General features: G+C 38.7%; 1 protein-coding gene across 1 annotated transcript; it reads left to right on the top strand.

Moving 5' to 3' along the window:
* Window positions 1-245: 245 nt before the first annotated feature.
* LOC143554239 (uncharacterized) lies at window positions 246-3,921 on the top strand. Its single transcript, XM_077044064.1, has 4 exons — window positions 246-299; window positions 1,044-2,133; window positions 2,233-2,379; window positions 3,291-3,921. The coding sequence occupies exons 1-4, from the start codon at window positions 246-248 to the stop codon at window positions 3,776-3,778; spliced, it is 1,779 nt and encodes a 592-aa protein (XP_076900179.1). The 3' UTR covers window positions 3,779-3,921.
* Window positions 3,922-23,846: the final 19,925 nt, after the last annotated feature.

Below are 23,846 nucleotides of genomic sequence, written 5' to 3'. Positions count from 1 at the left end.
ACTCTGGCCACCGTAACCACGGTGGTTAACTCCGCTGCTTATTCTTCCAAAACACTCGCCGGAGCTGCTATTCCAAGTCCAACCACCGCTTGTAGATTCCCCCTTTCACACAATTCACACCCATCTCTTATCTGGAAACTGCCAGTTGATTACGGCTAAGATTTTATTCAATTCATTCATCCAATTTTGTTCCCAGTTCATAAAAATTGAATCTTTTTTCTGGGTTTTTATTATCTAATTGAATTATGCCGATTCTTTGTTGCTTTACTCCGTTGGCAGGGAAGAACAAGAAAATTAAGGTTAAGGTGAGATTTCATTATTTGAATTTTAATTCACAATTATATGTTATGAATTAGAGGTTATTTGTCTAGTAATTTGTTTGTTTGGCATCTTTGTTCAATTAGGCTAAAAGATGTGGCCCTAAATTTTTGTGGATAATAAATTAATAATCAATCAACTTTTGGATCAAAGATTTAGGCTTTTCTTTATAATAAAAGGAAAACAAAATCAAGTTGCTAAAATTAGGCAAAGTAAGATAAGATAGTTCGAATCGGGACTCGAGATGATGAAATTCAGGTCCGAGGATTGGATCAACCTGGGGTGTGTATGGACTCTTTTGGGCTCCAACTGAACCAAAAGCTGAAATTTCGGGTTTTTTTGGATTTCAGTACATTCAAAACCGAAGCCGGTCCAGAAATTCAGTTTTTGATAAAACCATGAAACCAAACTGTCAATTTTTGGCTGGTTTCAGAGTTTTCAGTTTAGTTATGCTGGTTATTCCAGTTGTGGGTCAGTTATTTCGGTTTAGCCAATTTTTTAGTGCGAATCGTCTGACACTTGGATCAGCTTATATTAGTTTTGAATCAAATTGGTTACATATTATTTTATTTATTTCTAATTTGATAAAGAACTTTATATTAATTTCTTTGGGTAGTCAACTTCCTAGTTTATAGTTTATGGTTAACCAGTCCTTAAACTTTTTATCTAAAAAAATGTTCATGAAGTTGACTTTCTTTGACTTCCTATGTTGTTTGTGTTCTTAGGAAGAGAAGGATAACAAGACTTTGCAAGTGAGTTTACAAGACTTAGGAAAAACTATAGATAAAGATGATCCTGAGTCAAACCCAAAGTCAAAGTCAAAGTCAACGTTCAGTGTGGATGTACCATTTTCTATCCCCAAGAGTTCAACCTGCAATGTCAAAGTGGTCAACTATGAAAGTCCTACAAAATCTCAAAACCAAGAAGAGATAACATATGATTACGAAGGCGAAGACGAACACGAAAATGACACAAATTCCAAAAATACCCTCCAAAGCCCAATCGGTAAATACTCAGTTCACGAACAAGACGATCATCAAAACGTTTATTCAGATATAGAGATCAACAATGACGGGCATTTAAGTGATCCTGGGGCTTCAAAAAAGCCATTTTTACCATCCCCAAAGCTAAAACGATCGTGTTCGAATCTTGAAACCAAAAGGGTCATGCTGAAAGACAAAATCGCCCCTGCTGAGTCTTTTGAAGATTTGCAGAAGTTAGCTGGAGACGGGTTTATGAGCCCCGTTTCTATAACGAGTAATTGCAGTGCGGATAAAGTGATTCTAAGAAAGTGTTCTTCGAGTCAAATCTTGCCATCGAAAAGCCGAAGATTATGGTGGAAGTTGTTCTTGTGGAGTCATAGAAATTTACATGAACCGATTAAAGGCGTTCATAATAAGATTCTTTTAATCAATCAACAAGGAGGGTACTCTTCAGATACCCTAGAACCAGAACCAAACAGAACCGACAAGTCAAAGTTGGAAAAAGTCAACAAGGCTGGTTTTTGGCCACAGAATCAGTGGATGGCATTTCCAGGTGGATCACCATTGACAAGAGTAGATGAATGGGTTCAAGAATTACCAACAGAGCCTGTTAGAGAAGATGGTGAAATTACGTTTTTGCCCTCACCGGAAAAACAGCCAGCTGAACAGCTTGCTGATCTTCCTGAAGAGATTGCATATGCAAACAGAGTGATACAATCTTTAAATTCTTCTTCAACTGTTGCTTATATTTCTGGTATTGGACTCAAGGTCATTCCGGTAATTTCAAGCTTTACGAGTCTTCGTTCGGTCAACTTATCTGGGAATTCAATAGGTTTGTTAAAAGAAACCGTTTTCAAATTTGATTTTTAAGGTTCTTGCATAAGATTATAAGTTTATAACGGATTTATGATGTTTTATGATGTTTTTGTAGTGAATATTGCACCAGGATCATTGCCAAAGGGTCTTCATGTTCTTGATTTATCAAGAAACAAGATTAGTGTTATTGAAGGCCTTCGAGAGCTCACTCGGTTGAGGATTCTTGACTTAAGTTACAACCGAATTTCACGAATTGGGCAGGGTAAGCAACTCAACTTTTGGTAAAATTATCATTTTGCCTTCGTCGGGTCTTGAAGGCCTTCGAGAGCTCACTCGGTTGCATATCTTTCCTTTTTTTTTTTATTGCATACTAATATTTTAAAAGTTACAAATTTACAACCAAAAATACAAATATTCACAGGTCGAGAATAATATTTTACCCGGCTTTTTTTTGCATACTAATATTTAAAAATTACAATTTTACAACCAAAAATACAAATATCCGTGGATTGACAAGATACCACCTGTTTAGCCTGATTTTATTTTTTATATGATTTTGCATACTAGTATTTTAAAATTGCAAATTTACAAAAAAAATAAAAAATAAAAATACAAATGTATTTAAAACATCTATTATAAATTTATAACTTATAAAATCTTATTTCTCCTTTGTCTTTTAAATCTTGAATTTTGGCATGAAATACCCGACCAGTATAATTTATAACACAAAACACATTTTTCAAAAAAATAAACTAAAATAAACGGGTTAAAAAGCTCATTTAGCTAGACTTGTTCGCTGGTTCGATCCATTGCCGGGGTTGAAATCTGCTCATTCGACTCTGTTTGTAAACGATCCCAGCCCGAGCCAAGTATGCTCGGCTCGTTGGCTCACCTGTTAGGCTCGTTTAAATAGAACCCAACTTTGACATATATAAATTATGTTAAAAGTATTTTCTTTTTCTTTTTATTTATATCAATATATGTATAACTCTAAAATTAACCTTTTTGTTTTTTTTGTAAAATAAACCAGTTGGCTGGTGAGCCACTAGCCGAGCTTGAGATCAACATTTCAGCTCCTTAAGATAAATGAGCTGACCCAACTTGGATCGGTTTGTAAACAAGCCAACTTGAGCCCAAACTGACCCGAACCCATTTATCTTTTTTTTTTTTCAGGGCTATCTAAATGTACCCTGATTAAGGAGTTATACCTAGCTGGAAACAAGATTAGCAATGTTGAAGGATTACACAGGCTGCTGAAGTTAACAATATTGGACCTAAGTTTCAACAGAATTACAACATCAAAAGCACTTGGTCAATTAGTAGCTAATTACAACTCTTTACAAGCTTTAAATCTGTTGGGTAACCCAATTCAAACCAATCTTAATGAAGATCAAATCCGAAAAACGCTTTGTGGGCTTCTTCCAAAACTCGCTTATTTGAATAAACAACCTGTGAACCCACAAAAGGCCCGAGAAGTTGCTAAAGAAGCGGTTGCAAAAGCTGCACTCGGGAGTAGAAACTTGAGTTCCCGAAGAAGGTCAGCGAAGCGGATCGGGAGTGGTGGGTCCGGTTCGGTTAGTCGGCATCGGGACGGTCAGAAAGGCAGTGGGCGGCATGGGGAGAAAGCGAGGGCTCGTCATCGGTCAACTAAGGGTTTGTAGATTGATTGATCATGGTTTTTGGATTTGTTTGTTTGTTTATTTTGAATTGTGAAATGTTTAAAAGATCCAATTTGTGCTGATATATAATAATGATTGGTGGCGTGTATAGGTTGATTTTGGGTTAAAACCGAATCAAAAATCGAAATTTCAGTTTTGGGGTTTTGAAAACTATTCGGTTTTGAATTTACCAAACTGGGCTTGAAAATTTTAAGAAAAAATTACTCAAAATAATGAATTTGGACCTAAATAAATATTTTTTTTGTTAATGGATTATTACGCATTTGAACTTAAATATATGTCCTATATTATTTATTAACTTCTAATAAATTACTTAAAGTCAGGTTTTAATTGGTACAGTTTTTCTGGTTATTTGTTTATATCGGTTTCTTGAAAGATACAGGGCTGAACTGATCAGGAACAATAAAACTTCTATGCAGTGACCTTGACATTCTCCTACATTCATAAATCACATAATAATGTCACATAAACACTACACTTTCACAAAATCTTTCAAAACAAACATTTAAAATACAGTTTCAAATAATTAAATATGCTCAAATGCAACATCTGTTCATGTAATCAGTCAACTAGAACCTGTTGGGTTCGTGGAGGCTTGGGCCTCGGTTTTGGGCTTGTTTAGCTTAACACCCTTTATTGAGTTAATAAAGATTAGACATGAGAGGTATTGGACCGGCGCTATATCTCTTTATTAGGGCCTATTTATGTTTTCTTGTTGACTAAGTTTTGTAACCCTAGTTAGTCTCTATTTAAACACATTGTACTTGTAATCTTTTGCCACGAGAGCATAGAGCATTAATATCATATCCCGGTTGCAGCATGTGGACGTGGGCTAGCTTAGATTGAATAGGCCGGCCCTAGGGTAGTGCGAACCGGACAACTGGCCGAGGCCCATAATTTTCAGAAGCCAAAACTTTTTTGTATATATATATATATTAAATTTTATTATAAAATAGGTATGGATCTTAATCATCTTAGATATATTTGACCGAAAACTTTTTTTATCCATAATCCATTTAAGCTATCGGGCCCAAACTAAATATAAAAACAAAAATAATAAAAATCAAACAACTCATTAGGGCCTACGTGGCTCTGCGGAGGTGTTTAAATCCTCGGGGCCGGCCCTTAGACCGAACCACGTAAATGCTCTTTACTTTTCTGGAGTTTGTTTGTGTGTGTGTTTGCAACCCGATCCTAAGAGATTCATCAAGCATAAGTGGTTGAGTTGATATTAGTGATAATAAAGTAGAATTCAGGGTTATGAAGATGATATATAATTAAGAAAACATCAGATGCAATAAATATCATTAAATCAAGCAAAACAACAATAAACAGCTGAATTGGATAATTAATTTAAAAAAAACAAAGCTATTACCTTTGAGTAGATGGAAAAAATTGAAGCAAATTGCAAAGCTTCAGCCAGTTATTATGCAATCTTCTATCAATGGATAGTTAAGGTTGATAGTGAATGCTACTCAGTACTCACTTTTAACTATATCCTAAGAAAGAGATAGACAGAGAGAGAGAGAGTTGCATATAAATATATAGCATATATATATATATATTTGTATGTATGTATGTATGAAATTTGATGGATATATATAGATATGAAATTAAACGCGGAAATTAAATTATCTCACTCACTCTCTCTCTACTTTCTCTCTCATCACATTGATCACGCGTTAAGTAACATCAAATTAATTATAATTACAGAGCGAAACAGAATGATGAAAATTGATCAGCATATGGAGTGCAGAAAGAAAGAATAATTAATTAGGTTGTTTTTACCGGCCATTGAAGGAAGGATATGCAGGTAAGGCTGAGGGGTGTGGAGCGTGAGAAAGGGCGCAAGAGGACAACCACTCGCGCCCCGGGGCGCGAGCACCACACCACCGAGGCGCGAGAGGGGCGCGAGAGGGGCGCGAGCGCGGAAAAAGAGGCAGGCGCCAGGGGGTTCGCGGGACAGGATGAGCGTGAGGGGCATGGGGAGTGGTGAAAATAGCCGTTTGAAAGATAAAATGAGCCGTTGGCTCTTAATTTTTTAAAAAAAAAAAATTTTTCTACTACTATATATTACCCATTTTATACAACACTTTAACACAACTTCAAAAAACACCAAACTTACCCATTTCTTTATACAACACTTCCTATATATTACCCATTTCTTTCAAACTTTTTTAAAAAAACATTTACAAAATCCTATATAATACCCCTAAATCAACCCATTTTTACCATATCAAACACAACTTCAATCTCCAAACAACCCATCGTCCCATTTTTTTTTTAAAAATAATGTCGTCGTACTCGTCTGATTCCGACTCCTCCGAAGAGGATGATTTGCTTCTTCATGTAGGGGGAGTTTTGACCGCAGCCGTGGTAAATCTCTTGCAAAATCAAGCCCATCAACCCCGACTCCCGAGGGTTAGAGCACCACCTCGTGATCGTGATCGATCGGGTGCTAACGATACTTTGATGAGGCATTATTTTAGCCCTCAACCGGTATACGCGGAGTCGGATTTTCGAACTCGTTTTCGAATGAGCAGGCAATTGTTCACGCGTATAGCGAGTGATTTAGAGGCACGGTATCCCTTTTTCCAACAAAGGGAGGATGCTAGGGGTCTTCCCGGTTTTACCCCTCTTGTATTAGATTAGTTTTATTATTAAATATTATTGTTTGTTTAATTTTTAGTATGTTTTTTTTATTATATGAATTTTCAAAAAAATGTGTGTTTTTTTAAATAATTTCTTGTTTTTTTAATAATACGTTTTTTTAATACATTTATAAAAAATAAAAAAATAAACTGCTCGCGCCCCCTCTCGCGCCCCTCCACACCATGGCCCGGGGCGCTATCACCACTACCAACACCCATTTTATCAAGTTTCTCTCTCTGCCACACGTCACAATATTATTGGCTGGCGCCCCCACTCACACCCCCTCTCGCGCCCCCCACACCCCTCAGCCTAAGGCTGAGGCGCGAGAGGGGGCGCGAGTGGGGGCGCCAGCCAATAATATTGTGACGTGTGGCAGAGAGAGAAACTTGATAAGATGGGTATTGGTTGTGGTGCTCGCGCCCCGGGACATGGTGTGGAGGGGCGCGAGAGGGGGCGCGAGCGGTTTTTTTTTTTATTTTTTTATAAATGTATTAAAAAAACGTATTATTAAAAAAACTCATAAATTATTTAAAAAAACACACATTAATTAAAAAAACACATTAATATCTAAAAAAAATTAAAGTACAAAAAAAAAACATTATTCTTATTCTTCGGCTTGGTCTTCTTCGATCAACCTCTTCCGGATACGTTCCTTTTGTTTTTCCATCAGCATTTGGTCGACCGGATTTAGGTTACTGAAGTCTCTTGTAAGGAATTCCAAATCTCTCATTCTTTTTTTTTCCTTTTTGTCATTAGAGACCACCTCCATGGTTTTGTTGAATTTATTGAGGGATTCAACAAGATCGTTGATGTTTACGGCTTCCCCCTCAGCCGGTTTTTTGCCCCTGGCGTCCCTTCCCAATGGCCGCCTCCTCGGCGGTGAAGACGTTTCCTCCCCCGCAACGTTTAGGCCGAATCCAACCCGGCAATCCGACCCGGCGGAAGTGCTGTACGCTCCAGACGAACTAGTTTTAGTCCGTTTCGGCCCTACTTCCGCATCAACGTCCGGCGCCACCAGCTCAACCCACTTAGAACACCTTCTCAACCTCTCCCACACCTTTACATCGTCCCACGTCTTCACCGTCCCATACCTCCGCAGGCACTCCTGCCTCCACTCTTCGACAGTAAAATTATAAACCGCCAAATCGTCACTGCCACTTGGTCTCATACGACCGGCGTTCCTGTTGAACAGATTAGTAAACAAGCCGACAAATTTTCTGATTTCGGTCCACCGACCCGAAATCATATCGGCGTTCCGCTCTGTACTCCCAACGAGCGAATAGAACGTCTCCCTAACCTTTGTCCAAAAGACCTTGCTCTTTTGGTAGTCCGCTGCAAAATGCATAAATAAATTTGTAAGTCATTTAACTTTTTTATTTAACTTTTTTATTAAAAATCATTTTTAAAAACGTTAAAACAATTACCGCAACGCCGATCCTCAGAAATGACTATCCAAGCCCGACACAGGGCTTCCTTCTCATATGATGACCACGGAGTGGTTTTCCGTTTCGTCCTTCCAGTCGAAGCCGAACCCGACCCGTCCGTTGCAACTTGTTTTTTCCGGTGGACGCGTCTTTTTTGTCCCGCAGCTTCACCTTCTGATTCTTGTGTCTCCGGAACTACAAAGTTAGGAGACGGTTGTATGTTGGATGGTTGAAAGCCGGATGATTGTTGCGACCCCGAATAAAACATCGCTTGGTCCGGTGCCGACCATAAATCGTCGTAACTGTAATCTGAATCTAGGTTTGGGTACCAATTTCCAGCCATGTTTTTAAAAAAAAGGTTTGGAAGATGGGGTGATTTTGGGTTTTGGGTGTGGTATGTGATATTGGTGTTGGTTTGGGTTTGATATAGGTTTAATAGAGAGAAAAAATTGTATGTTTTATATTGTTGTTGGTTTGTATTTGATATAGATATATATAGAGAAAAAAAAATTTTTTTTTTTAATAAAAAACGAGCCCAACGGCTCTATTCACGCAACCCAAGGACCCACTCACGCCATTCCCAGCCGCTAGCCCATCCGCGCCTGCCTCTTTTTCCGCGCTCGCGCCCCTCTCGCGCCCCTCTCGCGCCTCGGTGGTGTGGTGCTCGCGCCCCGGGGCGCGAGCGGAAGGGCTTTCGCGCCCCTTCTCGCGCTCCGCACCCCTCAGCCTAAATGCGATATCGTACGTTTCTGAAACTTGGTACTTTTGTTTTCTCCTTTTTGTCATTTTTACTGTACGTTTTCATTTATGTACCATGTTTAATATTTTTCAACTTTTTGTCGTTTTTAGGTTTCTAAGTTGAAATTTAAAAATAACAAAACAAAAACTACTTTTTTTTTTACCGTAACCATTTGTCGCTCGATCACCTTCATTCATCAAGTACAAAATCGTGGAATGCTAGTCTGACATGCATGTCTTTGAAGGGAAGCTCATACATTAATATGTCCCGTCGGCAGTCATGACCTGAAGATCATACTGAGGATGAAATCCACCATATGTGAGAAAATCTTCCTGCATGGCCTGGAACTTCTATTTTATCAATACTTCTAACACCTCGGGAAAAAAAAACTAAATAGAATAATGTTCATACATCAATACACCCATCAGTCCCGATCTGGAGACCACACTGAGAAGGAAATCCATCATATATAAAAAATCTTCTTGCCTGGCCTGGAACTCCTATTTTATCACAAGTGGTATTTGAATCCAAGACCTTAAAAAAAAGAAAAAGAAAAACAACATAGATTAATGCAAGAATAATGTGTTGGTAGCCTATTGGTATAAATAAAAAGTATTTTAAACATCTAAAGACCTTGCGTTTAAGTTTCGGAAAATGAAAGAAATTTTTGTCGTTAAAGAAAATATGTTTATAGATGTTAATTTCTAATGTATTATTTACTAGAAGACTATGACTTTTTTGCTTAAGTCAGTTAATTCTAATAATTTCACAAAATACTATGTTTTGGAGACTATAAAACTAATACTCTCCATAATTACATTCTTATTTTTATTTTGATGCCTAGATTAAAAAACGGATGGTTAAACTTGTAGGAAACCGTTCGCGTATAAAAATAAAACACTTTTAATAAAATGATTACAATTCAAGGAATCAAACCTATCTAGGAAAGCAAGTAATTACAATACGAATTACACCGGAAAAAATCAAAATTACAATATAATTGAAATAAAATAATGCAAGAAAGGTGTAGAAGAAGAATGGTTTCGTAGTCTTTGTGGCGAGGATCGTGTTTTACACGGGGCCCTTAAAACAAATTCCTGGTCTCTCCCCATTTTGTTTCCCAAGGTACAACAGCCTAAGCAATATGTACTGCCGAGGAAGGCTCTAGCACCCGAATAGTACTTTAAAGAAAATGATAAATATGATCAAGAATGTTGGAATTTTTTTTATGGAGAAAGTTGGAGAAAACACAAGAGAGAATGTGTTATTTTTGTGTTTTTTGTATGTCTACTATCAATGAGCTCTCTTGGTATCTATACTAGTAGAAAGTTGAAACCATTCAACCATCATTAATGAAAAAATTGAAACACTCCAATCAACATCAACCTATACATTTAAGTTTTAACCAAAACTTAATGACATGTTGAATGGCCTTAACTAAATCAAAGGTGTTTCAACTAATCATATAATAAAATAAAAGAATTCACAATTAGAATATATTTTATTTACACAAAAAATTTTCCAACAATCCCCCACATGTGAAAATAAAATTCCACACATTTTCAAACAAAACATATATCTTAATTATATGAATGTAAATCGAAAATTCGAACAAGTTAACCAAACCCTGGTTAAAAACATCAACATAAACATGAAGACTGAGGAGCTAAGAAGCTAAGGTTGTTTTGTTTATTTTTTCTTAGGATAAAGAATTAACATAGGGTCCTGCTAGGGACACCTTCCACCCCTTAATCGTCGCGTATAGGTTGTGAATGAGTATGAGTTGATATACAAGATGCGTGACGGTGGGGTTTCATGCGACCACCATTTGTATTCGTCTTCGGGGCTGCCATGTGCTTGTCGGATTGAGGATACATAGTTAACGACACGTATATCCCAATAAAGGATGTTGACCCGTTCTGGAGGAGGCTTAATTTTGATCCAGCCTATCCGCCGAACGAAGAGCCAGACTACGAAGCAGGTATGCGTGAAATCAACGATACGCTGTCGTCCATAGATGACCCTAATCAGAAGAAAAGTTTTTTCGCGAAGCTCATATCTGCTATTACAGGGAGATCTAAAAAGAAGTCACTCGAAAAAAGAGAGGATCCTCAGGGGCGTCCCAAAAAAGCAGATCCCCTGAGGCACAGCTCATACACCCCCGCTCCAGATCCCCCGAGGCACAGCTCATACACCCCCGCTCCAGATCTCCCCAGACACAGCTCTAACAACCCATCCTTGTCACAGGGGCCCAGCCAAGAAACCCCCACCCCGTCCTCGCTGACTCGTTCGTTGTCCAGTCAGCGTCGCGGTTTAAAACTCCTCGGGGACGACCTAAGACATCGAAACCTACGGGAGCTCCCCTCGGGTTTCCTTTGATGGTTTCGCCAGCGCAAGTACCGGCGATAGAAATGTTTAGGAGCATCTTCCTAGCTGGGCCCATCCGTTCGTCGCAGACATCAAAAACGTACACCCAGACGGTAACTGCGGTTTTCGATCAATCGCCGTGGGTTTGGGGATGCATGAGAAACACTGGCCGGATATTAGGCGGGCAATGCAGAACGAGCTAGAAACGAACGAAGGGTGGTGGAGGGCGATGTTCAACAAAGAGGATGACAGATTGTACGGCTGGGTTCATTCCAGTATTTTGTACTCCAACACGGTCAAACCGGCGCCGCCGAGTCGTTGGTTCAGCGTACCCGGTCACGGGTACGTGGCTGCTCAGACATACATGTGTGTGTTAGTCAACCTAGCTGGCAATCAGACCGAATCTTACTTCCCATAGAGAATCGGTCCTGACTTGATTCCGGATCCAGTGGTTATAGGCTTCACTAACTGGGGAGCTGATCACTGGATATATATCAAACTGGTAGGAGATTTCCCAATGCCTACGCCGAACCTTAATTGGGAAAGAAGCGCCGTACCGACGACCCTCGAATGGAAAACATTGTACGGACAACGTATGAAGGAGTACGAACAGATACGCAAGGGTTGGCGAAGGGAACGCTCTAACGTAGATCTAGACAGCTTATAGAAGACAATGTATCAATGGATGAAAAGTCTATAATAATAATAATAATAAATAATAATAATAATAATAATAAATACTAATAATATTAATAATAAATAACAATAATTAAATAACAAATTAATATTAATAACTAATAATAATAGTAAATAATAAAAATACGATTAATAACTAAATAATATAAAATAAAAATAATAAAAATAAAAATAATAATGATAATAAATAATAGATATTAATAATTAAATAACAAATTAATATTAATCTTAATAGCTAATAAATAATAAATACTAATAAATAATAATAATAAATCAATAAAATAGGCAGAATACACCACGTATAGGTCTATACAAGGCATATTTGCCCCCCATATATTGGGCGCCGGCTGCTCAACGGCCACTTTATTTCAAGTTTCAAATTCCTGCCCGAGCAACCGAGCATCTGAGCATCCATACACGAGTCTATATAGGACCGACACCGACCGGAATACGACACGAGCCGAGGAGATTTGACCCAAACACCGACACGACATGGAGGTAATTTTTTAATATTATGTTAATGATGATTATTATGTTAAGATGATGATGATGATGTATTGTTGATGATGTGATGATGATGATACTATTTTGTGGATGGATAAAACCGTCGCCCGGAGTCCGGCCGTCGGTTTGTAGGGACTATCAGAGACGGCGAATAGGGCTATACGCCGCCTCTGATATATAAGTTTATTATTATTATTATTATTATTATTATTATTATTTATTTTTTATTATTAACACTATCTATTTTATTATAAATATTATTATTAGTATTTATTAATATTAATATTAATAATAATATTATTATTATTATTATTAATATTATTAGTATTATTAGTATTATTGTTGTTGTTGTTGTTGTTATTGTTATTGTTATAATTATTATTATTATTATTATTATTATTTGTTATTATTATAGTTTGGGGACGACGAGATTGGGGAGGAGCTCGAGCAGGAGTACGAGCAGCAGATGGGGCTGGGGACAGGGGCGGGGCCGCGGACCCCCACAGGGATAGGCCCTTGGACACCAAGTCCAAGGTCTCGGCTATTAGGGACCCGTTGCACAGGTATGTTCTTAAAATGTATATTATATTATATTATATTATATTATTATCATTGTTAATAAATTATATTATCTTATATTACACAAGTACCTACACAGACTGATTGCGATGTCCATCGCGGGTCGCAACCAGGGCGCGTAGCACTGCAGCCTGCGCGATCTGTTTTTTTAGGTGTATGCTGACTCACACGCACTGCAACCTCGCTAGGGCAAACTATTTTGTCGGCTACCAGTTCAGGCAGGGACAAGGGTCCTTGATAGGTGGCGGGTACGTCACCCAGCTTGCGATATCTCTGGGCCATGGAGCTCTGGTGGACGGCCTGCGTATCGCTCCAACCCCTCCGAGCGAGTTGGATTGCATCCGTTGCGGCGGCATGCACATTGTGCGTTCGTTCCCTAGGCCCAACGGCCCGTACGACCAACTGGTGTCAGGGGCGGGGCACGTGTGCCTTACGTCCCGGTGCCTTTAGTCGAGCCTCCCCCGTCGCGGCACCGAAAATGGAGCTTGTCCATGAGCCTGTTGACGCGGGGGAGGGGGCCGACGAGGATTCAGACGATTGTGGTGACGGACGTGAGGATCCGGGCACATCTCAGGTACGTTTTAATATATTATCGTTTGATCGTTTCTTTTAATTCGTCTTCGTATCAAACATATTTATGTTGTTTTGTTGTTAGGGGCCGACGCAGCACGTTTCACGCACATATCGCGCGGTGCGTCTGGGTCCTGCCACCGATGCTAGGTTGCAGGCCCTTGAGTTGGGGATGAGGCAGATGTCGCGCCATATCTACTGGCTTGTTAGCAGTCTGGTAGCGGAGCTGTCTGGACAGCGGTACACCGTGCCACCGCCACCCCTCCCAGTTTTGACCACGAGGCGAGCACGTCTGGCGTGAGACATGGACGGGGCGATGACGTGGATGCCGCGGACGGTTTGGGGGCGAGGCGCAGGGGAGAGGACGACGCCGACGTTGACGACGCGTTCCGGGGCCACGACGACGGCATGGGCATGAACTTGGAGGACTTCCTGTAGATTTTTATGTTCTAGTTGTCGTATTTTTTTTCAGTTGTACAGATTATCAATATAACAATGATTTTTGGTATATATATGTGTTAACTGTTTTTCTCCGAAATAATATTAAATATTAAATAAATAATTAATATATAATGATAATAATAATAATAATAACAAAATAACAAAGAAAAAAAATAAAAAAAAAAACATAATAAGAAAAAATTGGTGGTGTTTTCTAGAAACACCGATTCATACGTCGCGTATAAGTCTATACATGACGTATAGAACGGTGTTTTACCAATTGGGGCGGTGTCTTTACAAAATCCATTAACATATCATAGTATCATGGAGTCATGGTCACATGCATCAAAAGTCATGGAATTTTATATTTGAATGTTGTGACAGATAGGCCCCAATTAAGCACCGTGACTCATTCTGTTTTAAGTCGATATCATTATTCAATGGTTTTTACCTTACGTGACTTTTTTTAATAAAAATATAATATTTTATTTAATACTCATGCCCTTTTAAAATATAACTTCTTTTTAAAAGAAAAATGAGGTAATAGAAAAATAAAAATAAAAAATAAAAAACTAGAATTGTATATGGTAACCGGTAATGTGTCTACCCTTTGTTTGGGAGTAGGATAGTAAAAAAAAAAAAAAGTGTACCCGTCACGCTGAAACTCACATACTTCCGCCTCAACATGCCACATCATATTTCAAGCCACCCTCAGAAACATCTATATTTCTCACAATATCAAACCTTATTAAAAACTATATTAAAATTGTAAATGTATAATGTATATATACGTGAAGCTCGCTTAAGAAAGACACGTTGGAAATTGTATTGGTTTGTAAATGAATTGAGCTCAAGCCAAAGTTGGCTCGCTCATTGGTTTGCTAGTTTGGCTTGATTAAATTATCCCCAAACTTTTAACATTTAACAGCTCAAATGAAAGACATTCAATCTTTTAACCACGAACTTTTCGGCTTTAGCGACCCACTTCGCGTCAAAACTTTTCTTTGTTCTTAAGTTCTAACAATATAACAATCCAAACAAAGTCGAGTTGTTTTGATTTTAAACTGAGCAAAACTATCTCAATATAAAACTCGAGTTGAGCTCGAGACCTGAGTTGGTCTATCTGCTTGTGAACAGTCTTATCATATACACAAAACACTTTGTCAAATATGTAAAGGGAGTTTAAAATTACAAAAAGTAGAATGAACTCTAATATCAATTTGAAAATCAACAAAAGATTTTATTCACTCCCTAATGCCTAAGGATATTAAACACACTTCTATATCCTCCACATAATTAGATTATTCAAAAAAATTAAAATATTTACTATCAGTGTTTTTAATCAAAATGCAATATACCACTAGGAAACTAACTACCAACGGATGGGCTATCGCTAAAACCTAGCTGGATTAGGGTGTCACATCTACCATATGTCCACTGTCCGTTTCACGCTCTTATCGAATGATCATTCTTTGAGGTCCTATCAAGCTATCATGCATCATTCATCCTATTATCTCATCTCTTTCAAATATAAGTTTCATTAATTTATACAAGCAGTTAGTCGAAACCAAACCACTTTATTATGTCTACTAACTCGTATTTTGCAATTAGTTACATTTATACACAAATCAATGCATTTAGTGTACTGTACATTGGAAAATGATTGTATTTCAACTAGTGTTTTTCCGGAGCATTGTGCCGGGCAGATCGGTAAAACCCGGGCGGTGATAAAACCCAGGTGTTGATACGGTAAATCGACGCGAATTCAGTTGGTTTCGGTTACGTGAGTTATTGTATCGGAACTAAGACAAAAATAAAACAAAAAAATTATAAAAATTGCAGTGGACCAATGACATAGGCGTAGGTCGGAACTCGATCGTTGGTAAAACCCGACTGCTATCGATCCCGAGCGTTGAGGCGGTTGAGTCTACGCGAATTCAGTCGGTTTTCGTCATGTTCGTTATGGTACCGGAACTAAAAAGCAAAAGTCAGCATTCGATCGGTTTTCATTACGACACTGGAACTAAAACAAAGCACGACGAGTCTACGCAAATTCGGCCGGTTTCTGTCATGTTCTGCACGATACCGTAACTAGAACAAAATAATAATAAAAAAAAAACAAAAACAAAATTCACATTCGGTATGTTTTCATTGCATTCATTATAAGCAGAAACTAAAAAAACAAAGCAAAAATAATACTACCAATAGAGTGCCGCAAAGTGGCCCAATAGGGGCTTTGCGGCACCAAACTTATAAATCTAATCTAACTACTATATTAAAGCAATACATAGTTTTCACATCTAACTACTATATTGTCGCACTCCAATCCAGGGCCTAGGCGTGACTGCCCGGTTGGTACTTGTTTTGTAATTATATTAGAGTAGCGGGTTCGTTTTAGCGGAAGTCTTTTATATTAAAAATATTAATTTACATTGCAAAATTACTCGGGAATTAAATACCCGAGTTTTCGGTTACATAATATTATTGTATTATTATTACAAGGATTATATTAAAAATTGAGCCATCTTGAGCGATCTTCTATCTTCATGACTCCTTAATCCTTGTCTATCATTAATAGCACTTAGTTACCTGCAAGGGTTGGGAAAAACACGTTAGCTATATGCTGGTGAAACGCTGACTCGATAAAACAGTTTATAACATTCGTTAAATACAAACATATTTTTATAGTTTCACAAACTCAGCAGGAACTCCTGTCATTCCCAGGATTTGTACCACTGCCCTACACACACAATTCAAAGGTTCTCCGAGTTACATAGCCCTTGTTCGGAGACAACCTTCCCCTAGGCTATGTGACCCTGTTGAAGAACTGGTTATGACTTACTTGGTTTTGTATGCCAATTATCAGTTATGTATGGATCCAGACACACGTGTATTCGGTCTGAGTTGCTTTTGATTATCTATTTTGTATTGTAACGATCTTTTTTAGAGAAATATAATCTCATGCAAACACTTATCAGACTCTTTGTAATAAACAACCTGTCTATTATAAGAGCAAAATCAGTTCAGTCGGTAAAAGGTTTAACATGTTCACCTGTTGTTGTTAGTTCGGTGATATTCAGAACTTTTTCCTTTCAGTATGCTATTAACCTATATTTGTAATAGGCATGCATCAGCACTTTGATGGTGTTTTTCGATTAATCAGCAGACCTCAAGTCTGATTCAGTTCAGAAGAGTCTTAGGTCTGACCTAACCTTAGTAGAGTTATAGTCGTTTATGAAAATATACTGTATTTATGTATGACGTTTGAGATGGCATGCTTTACTATTACGTTGGCAAACTTCTCTAGGTAAGTAAACGTGTCCCGCGGTTGGTTGGGATTTATACGAATTACTTACATTAGGCAAGAAGAGTCTACTAATGATATCCCCTTTACAGTTACTACATGTTCGTCAAAATATATAGTTTGATAACATTACTTCTTGTGAAAGTAACATCATTACTTTGATAAATCATTATTTGGAAATCATTTATAGTTTAACGACTATACCCTTAACTAGGCTCTAAATAACTATGTAATAAAATAACTTAAAGCTTAATCCTACCTTAAGAAGCTGGTCAAGAACTAAGAACTTGGAGAGATCAGCAGCTCTTTGGTAGTACTTCGTTTGTTAGCGGGCTGTTAGCAGCGCTTTGGAACCTCTTTTCTTGATTAAAACTCGCGAGAACAAGCCCTCGGAATGTCGGGAAACCCTTGGCACACACTCCTATGTTAACTATGTGAAAAGTGAAGTGAAATGGGATGAAATGGCTTGAACCCGTAGCTACCCTTTATAGCCAGTTTTTAACTTTCTTCGCGTCGCGCGAACCGCCTTAGCGCCGCAATTTTACACGTGGCCTGTCACAAGGTGCTACGTGCTGACACGTAGTTGGACATGTGGATCCGATTACTTAACCAGGTTTCGCGTCGCGCGGAATAACTCTTCGCGTCGCGCTAAGAACTTACTTTCTTGAATCGTGTGCCAGCTACTTCGCGTAGTGCGAAGTAGTTCCAGTTCAGCTTCGCATCGCGCGAAGATAAATGAAAACCAGAATTTTCATTTTCAGTCCTTTATCTTTCAGAATTTTACGTTTTTAACCCAAAATTAGATGGGGTATTTCACGGTGTTACATATATTAAAGTAATACATAGTTTTCACATGAAATTTAACTAAGCTATCTATATAGGATTCCACATCAACAATTTCCAAAATTATAATTTACACCTAATAATCTATTTAAATTTAATACTATTACCATTTATATAATTACTAACAAAGTTACAAATATAACTTTAAATGTTGTATTAATTGAGATTTTATATATTTATGAATTATAATATTTTGTTTATCATCATTTATATCTTATGAATGCATAAGGTATGGGAGGGATAATTTGAGAATCTTGTTGAGTTTTAAGAATTTAAGAACTTAATTCTTGACCACACATGTAATTAAATAGATTAGATTATGTGGTTGAGATTAAATGTAATTAAAAAATTAAAGTATAAGAGAGAATAAAGATGCACACTGATTACACTAATTTAAACGTCCGTGACACCTATGTAATAAGTCGAGTTGGTGCGTAAAAAATTATGTAATTTTTTACGTAAATGTAAAAAAAATTCAAAAAAAAAATGTTACGTTGAGTTCTTTCGAGTTCTTAAAACTCAAAGTAGTTCTCAAAAGAAATCTTCCCGCATAAGGTATGCTATTATGTCTATTATTAAATTTAATTTTTTCTGTTATATTTTTTTAACCATCCGTGTATTACACTCGTTATATCCTAGATGTTATGTATAATAACAATGTTCATTCCATATGTTTCTTTCAAATGTAACATTAAGAGGACCGCACCCACCATAATATGAAGCTCCTATCAATCTATCATTAGAGCATCTCCATCCATTGGTTTTTGTTGATATGGCATGGCGTTTGAATTGGTTTAAGGGTGGAGACAAACGTTTGTGTTACGTTTGGTTTGCATTTTCAAACATTTGGAAGGTGGGTTTGTAGTGGCCCCACCACAACCACTACACACAAATCATACACACACACACACACACACACATATATATACATATTTATTATATTTTAAAGAGGTTTAGATTGGTTTGTGGGTGAAGGAAAAGTGAGGTTTTTTAATGAAAAATTTAGAATATAATGTGGCAATGAGGTGGACGTTTGAATTGGTTTATGGGTAGGGATGCTCTTAGACATGTGAAGTGTTTCATTGACGAGTGCATGTTTACATCCTATCCTACGTCATACAACATAAAGCCACAAACAATCGCTATATATGGTTTTTTAAAAGAATAATTACACCCTATTTAAAACTTATGGTTAATTTTACAAACTGTATCAAAGAGTAATTCTTGTGTGGTTTGGGATAGTGGGACAAATCTCATTAAGGATGATGAGCAACCAAAGTTGTCCATGAGAACAACTTAGACAAATCCACACACTGGGATTAGGATCATGGAACAACCTCGTTGAGGACGATGAGCCCAAAAGTAGCGGGTGTGTTGGGGGGGGGGGTTGTAACACGCTATGCGAATCCTACATCGGCCGAGCTCAAGAAAATTCATGGTTCATAATGAATACCCGCCAAAAATATCAACATGATGTTTTGGTCTTAGTTGGCTATGGAAAGATGAAACCTCGATTGTTAAATGTGAGGTGGGACTAGTACCAGAATTGCAGGGCATGCGGCTATGTGACAAGTCTCTATTGATTATTGAGTTTCTATGGGGGCAATCAAAAACAAACCCATGAGTTTCTGGATAGAAAATCTATTAAAAATTAAAAGGCCAATGAATTATCAAAACATAAACAAAGAAAAACATAGTGTTAGTGTTGACTATTTGCATCAACCCCCCTATTTAATTAATCTGAAATTAATGTGGGATCATCATAGATTTAATAGTGAATTAATTAATGCACACTTGTTAGCATATGATATGCTCAATAATGATATCTTGAAGTTGGCTAATGATGCCAAATGCGTTTACTGTATGCGTCTTTGTATGGGAACCGTGGCTGACAATCCGATAAAATGCTTCTAGGTGGAGTTGAGTGAAATAATGAGCTTTTTACATCTTGTTTTGTTTCCATTTCTTATAACTGTTCTGGCATTTCAGTAACTAACATTTTTGCCGTTTAACATGTTGCCACATAATAATTTTCGTTATCTCAAAGATTTACTTATTTTACGAAGTGAATTATTGCCCCTAAACTTTAACCATTTTATTTGTGTTGGCCCTTCGTCAAGTACCATATATTGTTCATGTTATTAATCAGTAGCCTTTTTAAGATGTTGACTAGAAGATCGCGTCGATAGCGATCAGATGAAAAATGAACACAAACAAAGACTATTTGATTTTTTTTAAATATCATTTAGTTTTTGCTGGTTTGGTAATACTGTTTGGATATTTTTGCTTGATTAGGCTACTGTCTGTCTGTCTGGTGTCTCGTTCCCCTGATTAGGCCAATGTTATTACCATTGGGCTTCTGGCCTAGTTTGTAGTTTTGGGCTCAGTAGTATATCGAAGCCCAGTTTGCATCAAAACAAACAAAAGTTAGCATTTTGTAGCCCGATTAGTCTTACCCGGAACTAGTTATTATTTATCACTGACCCGTGAGACCCATTACAAGTTTACAACACGGACCTGCTTTAGCTCTCGTGGTCCAGAATGATTTATTATTTTATTATTACGCTTACTAGAATACGATTATTTATTGTTATTTTATTCAATTCTAAATGCTCGATATTCGATTTATTTTGCGCTTAGGGGGAGGCAAACTCATGGATGCTATTCATGCTTTGTCTAATCGCGCACTGGCACCTTATTCCTATCCTCAGAAACTCACAAACCACAAAATCACTGGAAACACCTATTCATAAGTTCCTTAAAACTTTTTGTTTGTTTTTTTAGTTATCCAAGTAAATAAATGTCAAAGATGAATCAATTTTATGTGGCAAAACCTTTGCCGTGTGTAGAGCCTACCTCGGAATCGGGTTTCCAAGGTAGCCCATGAAGAAAGCAAAGGTGAATAAGACTGATGGGAAGGAACGATGAGCAAAGCAAGAGGCTACTGGACAAGAACCAAGAGGCACAAGACCAAGGACTTTCTCCATGATTTATATACCTTCTCCTTGCCTATATAAAGGGAGAAGAGATAGTGACCCAAACCAGATTAGAATTGTCAAATGTATAATATGTATTATGTATTCCCCATTCATCAATAAATAGGTCATTTTGCTAGAGCATCACTAGAACTCTACACTTCTTCTTCTCGGTTAATTAGGTTTCCAACACCATGAAATGAAGCCTTGCATCCTATCCATATTTATGTCCCGTCCTCTCGTAGTATGATAACAAAAGATGGTTAGATTATGTCATATATTAGAAATTGTATAACATTTGTAGTATTTAATCATCAAAAACACACATGAACATAAGAAATTAATAAATGGTAAATTGGGTACTGAGTTGAGAAATTTAGTTGGTTAACCAAAACAGATATAAAAAAGATTCACTAAAAATAGAGAAAATATGCATTGATCTATGTTTGAACCCAGAACCTTCTGGTAGCATATACATCACTAAGTAGCCACTATATTGATACGTGAATCCCCATCGTTCAACGTATAGTTCGTGGTCCCAGTAATCCTACATGAAGAAACGTGGATCTACTCGCTGGTAGCAGATCTACTTTCCTCGGGTTTCGATTGTACTATTTCACCGATGGTTCTTCTGGATCTGTGTTCTTCCACCTACAAAATGAACAAACGCCGTTAACTTACCCATCAGAAAGGGACAGAGGGGTCCTCTTTGGGGTAACCCTCCGGCGTGAGAATAAGTATATGGTGGAGAAGATAATAATGTGTGAGTAAGGGAAACTCAAGAGTATTGCTTAATAGCTGAATACTCTATGATTGTGTGACTGTGTGTTTGTATGTAACTGACTGTGAGTGAATGTAATTCAATATGATTGAATGTGATATCACTGCCTGTAACTGTCAATGATTGAGTATGAATGTGTCCATTAAAGTGGAGTTGATGCTGTATTTATAGTGCTAGGGTTTCCACTGGTTGGGCTCAACCTCGTTGGCCTCCTCCAATCGCACTGCGCCACGTGTCCTCTAGGACACCTGGCGCTTTCTCGTTGGTTGTAATCACGTGGTAGCACATGTGTCATGCTGAGTTGTCGACCTTTCATTTGGCAGCTGTCAACGTCAGCATATTCTTACTCCTTAAAAAGATGCCTTCTAGAAGGTTGTCTGACGTGCACAATCAAGGTTGCCCTAATCTTGATTTGGATAAGGACGAGGTCGATTATGTGCATGTGTGATATGCGCCAATCCTGAGGATGCGCGAGGTCTTCTCTTTATTCTCACGCGCAGATATGATATGCACGAGCATGTGATATGCGCCGCGCGCATATGTGATGCGCGAGCATATGTGTGCCTGGGCAGATGTGGTATGCACGAGCATGTGATATGCGCCGCGCGCTGATGCGTCGCGCGCATATGTGATGCGCGAGCATATGTGTGCCTGGGCATATGATGCCTGAGCATGTTTTGTATGCGCCATGCGCATAGGTTTTGGCTTTGTGCCTTCATAATGTCTTTATCTTGTGGGTTGACCCGCCTTGCTCGGTGTTGAGGCGGGTACATACCTCTTCAAGCCCCCCCAGTCTAATGTGTATCTTATCTCGCGCTAGCGCGGTAAGATAGATATTAGACTTACTGATTTGGTCTTTTTAATGTGGTGTTGTCGCTTTCTTGGTTGTTTCCATCTTTGCGCGAAGTTCTATCCATTTGGTTGAAACGAAGGGTCCAAACACGTGGTTGGTTGGTGGTGACGTGCGCCGTAAACGTGTCAGACCTTTCGTGTGCTCGAGGTGCTACAGTTGCCTTTCATGTCCCTTCGCACAGCTGTCTGGAACACGTGTCGCGCTCGCATTGGTTTGCACCTGCGAGTGGGGGCGCGTCTCTGCTCCGTGGCAGGTCGGTTACATTTTTATGTCCCCTCAACAGTGTTAGGGACACGTGCCGCGCCCTCGTTGGCTTGCACCTGCGAGTGGGGGCGTGTGAAATCCGATCAGTTACCACTTTTTTTCTCTCCTGGGCCTATAAAAGCAGGCCCTTAGGAAAAATTTTTTATCTTCATCTTCATTGTTGCTAATTTTCGAATTTCTGCCTTTCATATTCTGAATTGAGTGTATTCATCGTTTCGAAACTTCGATTATCTGCTGCTGCAGTTGTATGTCTGATAGTTCAGACTCCTCTAACCCCTCAATCACCTCTATTGCCTCTCGAAGACGCCGTGTGAAATCTGTGGTGATGTCGACATTGAAGCAAAAGGGCAAGGGGAAGAGGGTTGTTGAGACCACATTGGAGGAAGTAGGGAGGACCAAGGCCACGAAAAGGTGGAATGAAATCCCCTGCAAGTTGAGGCAGGCCGATCTCGACAGCCTCATCTCGTCACAGGGTTTTCCCGCCCTGTTTGGCTGCATGTTGCCTGGGGCCGGGCAAACGGCGGCGGACCCGCCTGCCGGCTATATTTCACTGTACACCCATTTTTTCACCCACTGCAACCTTCGTCTTCCGATGACAAGGTTTGTAGGCGCGGTGTTACGTTTTTTCGGGATTCATATATCCCAAGTCCATCCGTTTGGACTTGTGCGCATGACTCATTTCGAGTTCATGTGCAAATCACAGCGCGAGGAGCCCACCCCTCGGCGCTTTCAATTTTTTTACAAGCCCAAGATCCAAGATTCTTGGATCTCCTTTATTCCTCGCAGTCAGAAGGTTAAATGCAGCACCGTATCATTCAAGAGCCTTCATGACTGGTCTGAGAGGTTCTTCTACATCAGGGCTGGTGTAATCCCCATCCGCATGACGATGCGCGCGATCGATTCTGCGCCCGCGGATGCGGATGTTATTAAGAACCCAACCGGCGCCTGGGTTAAGAAACTGACCGCCGAACCATCCCCCGCCAAGAAAATTCGCGAGGAGGCGCTGGTGGGGGTCGGCATGAGTAGGCTGTGGGCCGACAGCGCGCTTGAGCCCGTTA

This window comes from Bidens hawaiensis, unplaced genomic scaffold, assembly GCF_021521415.1.
Source record: "Bidens hawaiensis isolate Kalapana, Puna unplaced genomic scaffold, B.hawaiensis_p1.1 tig00000055_1, whole genome shotgun sequence".
NCBI lineage: Eukaryota > Viridiplantae > Streptophyta > Magnoliopsida > Asterales > Asteraceae > Bidens > Bidens hawaiensis.
Note: the sequence above shows the minus strand (reverse complement) of the source record. Positions and strands in the feature narration are given on the sequence as shown.

Excerpts from the sequence above, each read along its gene's own strand:
- LOC143554239 (XM_077044064.1), top strand. The coding sequence starts at position 246 with ATGCCGATTCTTTGTTGCTTTACTCCGTTGGCAGGGAAGAACAAGAAA. Across the intron at positions 2,134-2,232 it reads CTTATCTGGGAATTCAATAG|TGAATATTGCACCAGGATCA; the intron begins GTTTGTTAAAAG and ends ATGTTTTTGTAG. Across the intron at positions 2,380-3,290 it reads AATTTCACGAATTGGGCAGG|GGCTATCTAAATGTACCCTG; the intron begins GTAAGCAACTCA and ends TTTTTTTTTCAG.